This window comes from Elephantulus edwardii, unplaced genomic scaffold, assembly GCF_000299155.1.
Source record: "Elephantulus edwardii isolate Elephantulus edwardi_28Jun2011 unplaced genomic scaffold, EleEdw1.0 scaffold00064, whole genome shotgun sequence".
NCBI lineage: Eukaryota > Metazoa > Chordata > Mammalia > Macroscelidea > Macroscelididae > Elephantulus > Elephantulus edwardii.
In genome coordinates, this window is record NW_006399814.1 from 8499574 (window position 1) to 8509505 (window position 9932).

The 9932-nt window shown below is 59.4% G+C and overlaps 1 protein-coding gene across 1 annotated transcript in view; it reads right to left on the reverse strand.

The window, feature by feature from the left end:
- Window positions 1-1750: 1750 nt before the first annotated feature.
- The window catches only part of PRR5 (proline rich 5 (renal)), a 30581-nt gene continuing 22399 nt past the window's right edge, over window positions 1751-9932 (reverse strand). The window contains exons 5-8 of the mRNA XM_006888039.1: window positions 6893-6984; window positions 5905-6045; window positions 3975-4110; window positions 1751-2151 (exon numbers count right to left, since the gene is read on the reverse strand). Of these exons, the coding sequence (XP_006888101.1) occupies window positions 1751-2151; window positions 3975-4110; window positions 5905-6045; window positions 6893-6984 (770 nt within the window). The remainder of the gene's footprint in view (window positions 2152-3974; window positions 4111-5904; window positions 6046-6892; window positions 6985-9932) is intronic.

Genomic DNA, 9932 nt, shown 5'->3' on the forward strand with positions numbered 1-9932 from the left:
TTCCCTGAGCCCCAGGTTTGTGTTTGTTGCTGTGGGGGTCCCAGCAATGGAGCCCTCTCAGAGACATGACCAGGGCTGAATGAGGTTCAGGTCACCAGGCAGCCTGTTTCGCTGGTACCCAGGCACAAGTAGCATTTTGCTGGCCCCCTGGCTGTGCCATGTCCTGGGCAGGAGCTAGTCGTGTTCTCAGATGCCAGGCAGGACCCACGAGGCCACACTGACCACCCCCAGGCTCCTCCAAGGCCACAAACTGTCCACCCCAGAAGGTCAGTGACCTGAGCCTCACCACAGACAGCAGGGCCACGGCTCTGCCAGGTTCAAGGCTGCATCTTGGGTTGGCTGCCCCAGAACCTGGGTGTGTGGACAAGCTCCTTCATCTGCAGGCTCTTCCCGAATGTCCACGGACTGAGGCCCCAGGACTGGTCCCTCTGCCTGAACACTTGCTGATGGGACCATGAGATAAAACACCCATCCTAAAGAGGTCAGCGCAGTGCATGGCGGGGGCAGCTGCCTCACGGGAAGACTCCCAGCCCCTCCTCCTGGACTTGCACTCGGCTCTGCGAATGGGGTGCCTGGCCCAGGTCACCCCCTGCCCCTGGGTGTTCTGGGCGTTTTTACTGCCCACTGCACCCCGAGGCTCCCAGGGATGCCCTGGGGCTCACCCTCCCTTGTATGGTTTACCAGCTGTCAATGGTCAGGACCCTCATGGTAGGGAGTGGACCTTTGTCCAGCTGGCTCCTGACCACAAAAGGCTCAGGTAGATAGTGGGGACAGATGGTCCCCGGGTGTCTATAGCTCTCGTGTCTCGGCACATTGCAGGCTATCCGAGCACTAGGGCCAGAAAGGTCCTGTCACTCTCTCCCTCTCAGCGCCCACCGAGTCAGAGATCAGTCGTGCCACCACTCTGGAGACGGGCTTTTCTGGAGCCCTTGGGCCAGGTCAACAAGCAAGAGAAATAGGAGAGCCTGGGGTGGAGGCCATCAAAGCATGGCTGGACAGCCTGTCCCCTCCAGTCAAGAGCCAGGAGTGAGGATGACGAGCTTTATTCCACTGTGGTCACCCCAGCCACCACTCCCAGAGCTGCAGGCACAGAGCCATGCACACTGGTCACCCTGAGGCCAGCATCCTGGGGTGGTCTGGAGCCTGGCAGAGCTGGGAGTTCCTGTTCTCTGTGGGCTCTAGGTGCCCAGGAAGGTGGGGAACAAGTGACTGACCCTGTCCTGTGACATGAGGTTGATGTGCATCTGGGTGACACCATGTAAAAGTGAGGGAGGGGTCACCCATTCAGATGCCCAGACAGGGTGCTACAGCCTGGTGGTCTTCCAACAAAGAAGATTCTGGAAAAGGAAGGCGAGTGGGACCCATGGGAAGGAGGATTTTGAGGACAGGGCAGTTAAAAATCCCACATGCACGACACACACACAGCGTGCTTTTGCACATACTCACAGAGCACATACTGGCATGTACACACACATGCACGCGGCACACGCACCCAGGTGGGTGAACCCAGGCATACTTCACACCGTGCTCTGCCTGCCCGTATGTGCACACACACATAGGTGGGCAGACACAACCAGACCTCACACCATGTTCTGCCAGCCCACATTTGCACACACACGCATGTGGGCACACACACACAAGTAGGTGGACACTGCCAGACCTCACACCATGCTCTGCCAGCCCACATTTGCACACACACACACACACGCATGTGGACACACGTACACAGGTGCGTGAACACGGCCAGACCTCACACTATGGTCTGCCTGCCCCGCCCTGCCTCGAACTCGCCACCGCCATGCCGGCCAAAGTCAATGAAGATGCCCTCAGAGTCCGAGTCCGCGGACTCCAGCACTCTGTCCACCAGGTTCTCAGGGCTGGGGTCCAGGCCCGGCTCGGTGGCCTGGGCAGAGGGGTCCAGTCTGCTGGGGCAGGGTCCAGAGTGGTGCGCCGCCTCAGCGAAGGCCTGGGGGTCTGGGCAGGAGGTCATCTCAGAGACAGAGTGCCGACGGATGCCCGTGCTGCCTGCTGCGCCCTCGGCCTCATGCTCGGCCACGGGGTTCAGCAGTGGGATGTTGTAGCTCTTGGACCGCACCACAGGGTTCTTGGCCAGGACGTCGCCGGAGCGTGAGCGCCGCAGGCAGTGCTTCTCTGCAGAGGGACAAGGACATTCGCCTCAGCAAACCGAACTCCTGGGGGCTCCCTGCAAAGGGCTGACTGCACACCCAGCTCTGCACGAAGGAACAGGATTAACATCCCGGGTCGCTGCCACCTACTGTGACCCTGAGGACAGAGGGCTGCCCTCCCACCTACCCAGGTCTCCAAGGCCGTGGCCTCAGTTCAGAGCCTCAGGGGCCCCTCAGAACAAGGCCGTGCGCGCCTGCGCAGATGCACAACCTTGGGAGCCCTACGCATCGGACATCTCTGTCCCGTCCTTCTGTCCGCTGGGCCACCTCGAGTTGGAATTGGAACACGGCAGTGGACGCCACGGCAATGGATTTGGCTCGGGGTTTAATCTTCACAGGTGCAGAGGCCCCATCTTTCTCCCAAGGGGCAGCTGGTGGCTTCAAACTGCTGACCTTTCGGTTATCGTCTCAGTACTGAGCCACGCCCCCTTCAGGGTGAGGTCCAGGCCCCGCTCAGGCGGTCCACTGGGCAGCTTGTCACAGGGTGGGCAATGACCGAGGAAAGGGGAGTAAAGTGGGGTCCCCTCACTAGCTGGCACCAAGCCCTCCCCTCTGTGACCCTGTCATGTCCTCTGGTGGCTGCCACTTCTCTCTGGACACTGGACCACATCTCTCGCCACATCAGGTCAGGAACTGCCTGCGGGACTCTATAAGTGTCCCCCCTCCCCGCCCCCCGCCTCAGTTTCTTTGCATCCTAATGTGGAGGGGGCATGGAGACAAACCCTCTTAGGAGACTGTGGGTGGGTGACAAGTGGACTGGGACAGGAGGGCCTGCAGTTTGAGAGTCCGGCCACAAGGGAGCATGGCTGTAGGTGGCCACAGCTGGGCTTTCCCTGGTCCAGGAGTCCAGCAGCTCCAGTGAGCTCCTCTGGGGGCTGCGGTCTTGGCCTGTACCTCACAATGCTTGTGTGGCTGTGCATGCCATCTGAGCTGTGCCCAGTGGTTGGACATGATACCCACCCTGAGGTGCCAGTCTGGGTGGGAGTGTGGTTCTCCACACAGCTCTCCTAGGGTAGAACTCTGGGGTTGAGACTCTGCACCCCTCACACCCCAGATCTACTTACCCAGCCCGGCTCTCAGCTCAGCATTCAATTCCACAGCAAGGCCTCCCATGGACCCTGCCCACACCCTCGGGTCACCAGCCACCCCCTTCTGTTCTTGCAGGTTCAGCCCCTCCAGGGCAGCTATGAGGTCATGGGGAGGAGCTGGCCTCAGTCTCTGTGGAACCCCCAGTGTCCAGGACAAGCTGACACCAAGTGGGGGTTCAGGCAACACCGCGGGGGAGCTGGCTGCCCAACATGCAATGCTAGCTGGCTTCTCAGGTGTGCCAGATGCCAGGATAGCCCTGAACTCTTCCTGGCCATCTCTCCACCCCTGCCCGGAGAACTCTCTGAAGAGCCAGCAATTTTCCAGCCCTGGGCCTCTGTCCTCTCAGAAAGGGCCATCCCCTGCGCCGGCATCACCATTCATGGTGTCTTGTCCACCTGGTCCCCTCCATCCTGAAAGGAAGAACCCATCTCCAGGTGGCTGGAATGTGCTGGGTGTGGTGACAGGTGTGCTGAATGACTGAGTCTTTGATGGGCTCAGCCATGACTTCCGGCAGCTTCCCCTTTTTTGGGCCTCAGTTTACCCATCTGTTCTTTGCCCATCTGTTCAGTTTACCTATCTGAGCTTTGACTCTTTCCCTCTCCCCCCAGCAGAAGCAAAAGGACTAGTGGTCACTGCAGGAAAGGACATCCTGGCTCCAAGTGACACCCCTACCACACCCCCAAGCCCAGGGGGACCTACCCAGGATGCAGGAGTGTGCAAAGGGCCCCTCACTGGAGTAGAGGCCATAGGTGCCCAGGTAGGGCGACACCACCTTCTGCACCAGCGCCTCCAGCCGCAGGTAGTCCTCAGTCACACCCCTGGACTCGTGCACCCCCTGTAGAAGAAGGAGTGCTCAGTCTCCCGGCTGGTCAGCCCACCCACCACGTCCCCAGACAGGAATCCCCAAGAGAAGCTGGGAGCTGCAGGAAACTGGGCGGCCAACAGGTGGCAGCACCACCCCACCAAGTGCTGGTGCTGGGGACACAGACAACTGAGTGAAAACAGGACGCTGGAATCCTGAAGGCAGGTGGTTCAAAGCCACCAGCTGCTCTGCAGGAGAAAGACCGTCTCCTCTAGTGAGAACAGTGGCTTTGGACCCAATGGAGGGTCAGCAGTGAGTCAATTCTGACTGGACAGTAAAAGAAGAAAGAGTAAGTGGAGCCATCCGTGTAGGGAGGTGCCAGAGTGACACCATCTGTGCTTGGCAATGAACTGAGTGGCATCTCAGAAGGCAGGCTCCTATACAGATGCCAGCCAAGGAAGCCCAGAGCTCAGTTCTGTGCTGTAGACTCGGGACCGCCGTGAGCTGGAATTGACTTGATAGCAATGGTATTTCTTCCTAAGCTGTGTGGGTGGGTCCTAGACCTCACTCACTTCTGAGTCACAAAGAGAGCTGAGGCCACAGGAGAGCAAGTATGGAGACGGGCTGAGGGGTAGAGGAGGGCTGGGGACAGCGGGGCTGCGACAGGGACCTTCCCCTGGAGCCAGTGCCCTGAGCTCAGAGACAACACGCTTCTGTTCTCCAGAACCAACGACAGGCACATAGTCGCTGTGAGGGCTCAGTGCGCCTGGCCCACGCCGGCCTCTGCAGTCACATTCTGCTCATGTGACAGCTGCCCAGGGAATAAGGAAGACCCGGGAAGAATCGATGACTTCGCACTGCAGTGCTGGCGAGGGGTACCGGATGCACCCCAGTCTGTCTGTCCTGAAGTGCAGCCAGAACGTCCCCGAGAAACGAGGCTGCTGAGACTCATCAACCCTGGACGTGTTCTCAGGATGGGCCGAGGCTCACGGGAAAGAGGAAACCCCACAACAAGAAGGACTAACACAGTGCCTACCACAGTGGGCTCGTGGGCAGCAGTGGTCTGGTGACACACGGGCCACTGTGAGCAAGGACCAACGTGGTGGCGCCAAGTAACACCACCACCCACGTGTGATATTTCTGTCACAGCAGCACTCGGCGTCTGAGGCCCACAGCCACCAGAGTAGACCCTGCCCAGCCTCTGCCAGGGGCAACCTGAGGGGTCCTGCACACTCTGGGCCCCCGTGGCTGCGCTTCTGAGCCTCCACTATCTAGAACCTACACCCTTACTCTGCCCCCTTCCATGGGCGCCCAGCCTTCTGCATACCCCCATCCCCATCCCCCTCTTCTACATGCCCACCTGCCCCCAGTCCCACTCTTCCCCAGCCTCTTCTGTGTGTACGCCCCCAACCCAGCCTGGTCCCCTTTTCTGAGTGCCCTCCTGCTCTGGTCCCCACCTGCTGTCCCAGCCTGTAGCTCCAGCCCCCCACCTGCAGAACAAGCACCCCCCTGCAGCCCATCACCCCTCATAACTCCAGCACCCCCTGCAGCTCCAGCACCCCTACCTGTGGGCCTAGCACCCCTGCAGTCCCAGCCCCAACCTACAGCCTTAGCTCCCCACATGCAGGCCCAGCACCCCCCTGTAGCCCCAGACCCCCACCTGCAGGCCCGGACTCCCACCTGCAGGACAAGCGTCTCTCTACAGCCCCAGCACCCCTATCTGTGGGCTTAGCCCTCCTGCAGTCCCAGCCCGCCCCCCACATGCAGGCCCAGCCCTCCTGCAGGCCCAGTCCTCCACTTGCAGCCCCAACCCCCCAAACTCCCCACCTGCAACACCAGGAGCATCTGCACGATGGCGGCCGGCACGCGGGCGTGGGCGCGGGCCAGCGCGTCCTCCAGCTTCACGCTCAGCGTGATGGTGTTCCGGAAGTGCAGCAGGGCCAGCTGGCGCACCGACGGCTCCTTGCCCTGCAGACACAGGGCAGCACCCCAACGCCGTCACGAGTGGGGAGGACCAGGACTCCACTGGGGAATCTGGCCCTTGGTTCCTGAGACAGAGGCCCAGGAACTGGGTTTTGGTCACTGTTGGGCTGGGGGTGAGATGAGATGACCCCGGGGGGCTGGCCAGGCTGGAAAGTCCATCTGGTGGCAGTGACTGGGCTCAGGGAAGGGGCTCAAAGTCGAGGGACCCCCACTGGAGGCCTTGCTCCTGAGTTGTGGATGGTGACACTCTGAAGGTCCACACTAGCTTCATGTTTGTGTCCCTCTTCGCACCTTCTGCCCCCCAATAAAGCTGTCACCCCAAGTCAGCATGTCTCATGGATTCTGAGTAGTTACAGTGAGTCATCGACCCAGGGGATAAGGGGCTGACAGGTCAAGGGTCAGAGAGTTGGACCCCACACTTGCAGCTTCCAGGGAGACCCTGAGCTTAGAGCCAGGAGGTGAGAAGTGAGGCTACCCTGGGACCCACCAACTTGTGGCTGGTGCCTGGGGTCTGACTTGACTCTGGGAAGCTGATGTCAGAACGGGACAGAGAAGTGGATGGGGGCCTATGCTGCTTACCACCCTAACAGGGGCTTGTCCCTGCCTCCCGTCCCCAGCCACGGGGCTGGACCTCCTCCTCCCTGCCCATGTCCATCTCCACATAAGCCTTGTCTCGAGGACGGCTGGCACTGTGGTCATTGTGGTGTGGGGACAGGCTGAGTGAGGCATGGACATCTGCAAATGGTTAACAAGAGACATCGGGCCTCCTCTGTCCTGGGTGGACCACTGCTGCCCCGGGGTGTGGCACCCTGTCCCCCGCGGGGCCTCTCACCTGCACTGGGTAGAAGATGGCCTGCAGGGCAGGTAGCACGTCGCTGAAGAAGAAGTCCCACGTCTCTGCCAGCGAGTCCAGCAGCTTCTGTCCTGTGGGCAAGAGAGCTGTCCCCACTTGACCCAGAGACCTGAGACACACAGGTCACCAAAAACCTTGTTTGAAGGAGGACCCAGAGAAGAGGATCCGGGCTCTGTGTCCTGGAGGAACCTATCCGTCTGTGATCGACTCCTGGCTACTTAATCTTGAGGTGCCTCAGTTTTCCCATTCATGAAATGGGACCGTAACCAAAAAGTCACCGGTTCAAAGCCAGCAGCTGCTACATAGGAGAACGAGGAGGCACCCAGACTAAACCAGGTTTCAAACCTCTCAAAACCAAACCCACAGCATGGAGACCATTCTGACTCCAAGCAGCCTCAGGACAGGACACCGCCGCCCCTCAGCAGGCAGCCTCAGCTTTCTCCCACGAGCTTTGAACCAACGGCCTCCTGGTTAACAGCTGAGTGCTTGAACCACAGCGCCAGGAGGGCTCCTTTACCAAACCCCTGTTCTCTAGCCAGATACGCCCTGAACGAGTCTCAGCTCACATTTTCTCATCAATCCTCATGATCCTGCCAGGAAGTTGAAAGTCCACCCCCACCCAGGGACCCACTTATCCCTCTGTGTACCCACCCACCATCCATCTATCCAGCCACCCACCCAGCGCTCACCCACTCACTCAGGCCTCCACCCACATACACCGCCATCCATCCATTCACCCACCATTCCTTCACCCACTCTAGTACTTACACACCCCCATCTCTATGCATCCACACACCCACCATGTCTCTGTTGACCCACCTACATACCCACCCTTCCCTCCCCCTCCCACCTCCCTAACGACCCCCCACTCACTCATCCTTCCGTTCACTCACCCACCCATCATTTACCCGCCACCCACAACAGTCACCCAGCCATCTACTCCCCACCATTCATTCACCCACTCCAGTACCTACCATCCTCCCATCCACTCTTCCATTCACTCACCATCTATCCACTCACATACCCATCTACCCGTCCATCTGCTGTTGTTAGGGGCCGTCGAATATGCCTCATGGCAACCCTATTAACAGCAGATCTGAACCCCGTCCTCTCCTGCGCCATCTTCACACTTCCTGACACACTAGAGCCCATTGCAGCAGTCACTGTGTCAGTCCACCTGGTTGACGGTCTTCCTCTCCTTCCCAAACATCGTGTCCCTGTCCCACTCACTCATCCACTCTAGTACCGACCCTCCACCCTTCCCAGCATCATGTCCTTCTCCAAGGAACAGCCCCTCCTAGCAACATGCCAAAGTACGTGAGGTGAAGCCTCATCACTCTTGCCTCCAAAGAGCACTTTGGCTGCACCCTCTCCAAGACATATTTGTTTATTCTCTTGGCCGTTCACAGGATGTTCAGTGCTTTCCTCCAACACCACAGCTCAAAGGCATCAGTTCTTTTGTCATCCCTATTCACTGTCCAGCTCTCAGATGCATAGCAAGTGACTGGAAAGGCCAATGGCCTGAATCAGATGCACCTTAGTCCTCAAACTAACATCATACCCCTCAGTAATTTGGAAAGGCCTCTAAGTGCAGAATTTCCCAGTGCAACGCATCTCCTTATTTCCTGACTGCTGTTACCAAGGGTCTTAATTGTGGATCCAAGTAAGATGAAGCTGTTGACAGTTTCAATCTCTTCTCCAGCCATCCTGATGCCATTCAGGCATCCACCCATCTCCAGTCATTGCTGCGTCCACTTTCATCCGTCCACCCATCTCCATATCCACTGACTGTTCCGTTCATCCACACATCTCCAACTCACCCATCCACCTTCTCTCCTCACTTCCTTCCACCCATTCATCGGCTGGCCAGCTCTCTGTCCTGTTCAACAGACATTCCCAAAACACCTACTCTGTTCCAGGCCCAGGAGGACCTCAAACTGCCCCTGTCCCACTGTGTAACATGAACGGAGGATAAAAGAAGGGGTGAGCTCCACTGAACAGGTGCTAGAAAGGAGAGGAGGGGGTACCCTCACATGGGTCCCTAAGCTAGCTCATAGCGGACCCTGGCTGCTAGCCTTTTGGTCTGGACTGAGCAATGTCCCCATGAGCCCCGAGCCTCTGCCACTGGAGGCCTGGAAGCCCTCCCTAGAAGCCCCCGTGCAGTGACTGGAGAAAAGCTGGGTGTTGAAGGGGGAAGATCCGTTCGACGGAAACCCAGTGCTGGCTGGCATCCAGACCACACTGATGCAGGGGCTGTCAGGTTTCCATGGGGACGGGAGGCCGGCTGGGGCCTTTCCACCTCTCCTCACTCTCTGGGTCTGCACTGGGGCCCTGAAGAGGGGTCCGGTGGCCTAAGGCCTGTCCAGCCTGTACCCCACCCTCAGTCTAGCCTCCTGGGCGGTACTGGGCCCAGTTGCTGCCACCGGCCTCCAGGGTGGCCCACACCTGGCTCGGCTCCTCAGTGGCTGCAGGAATGCCCGGAGGGCGGATGCTCGCTGCCCTGCGGGGCTCGGAGCACACAAAGGCCCCTTTAGTCCCCACGTCGCAGGGCAGGAAGAAAGGCGGCCCAGTCCTCAGGTGGCCGTGGGGTGACTCTGGGCACTGGCCAAGCCAAGGCTGCCGAGCGGGCGGTCCTCCAGCCTCCGGGGCAGACACGCAGGCTGGGAACAGATGCTGAGCACACACCAAGGGGCCAGGCCAGCTTCTCTGGACTGACCGACCCGCTAGGGCCACCATCTGGGACTGTCAGGTGGTTAGGGTGCCCAACAAGGTGGGCTCCCTGAGCCTCAGTTTGTCTTTGGAGTAATGGGTCACAAGGGAAAGTTCCCAGGGGACAGCGTGGAGCCAAGACACAGCAAGTGTTGGGGTGTCCATGTGGACAGGGGCAGATGGCAAAGCCCAGCAGCACCAGGCCACCACACCTTGTGGGCCTCCTCGCCTTCCTTGTACCCAGTCCAGACACGCCGGGTACGAATGTGCAGGGATCTGCCTGATCCCAGCTCCTAGCCTTACAGCTCGG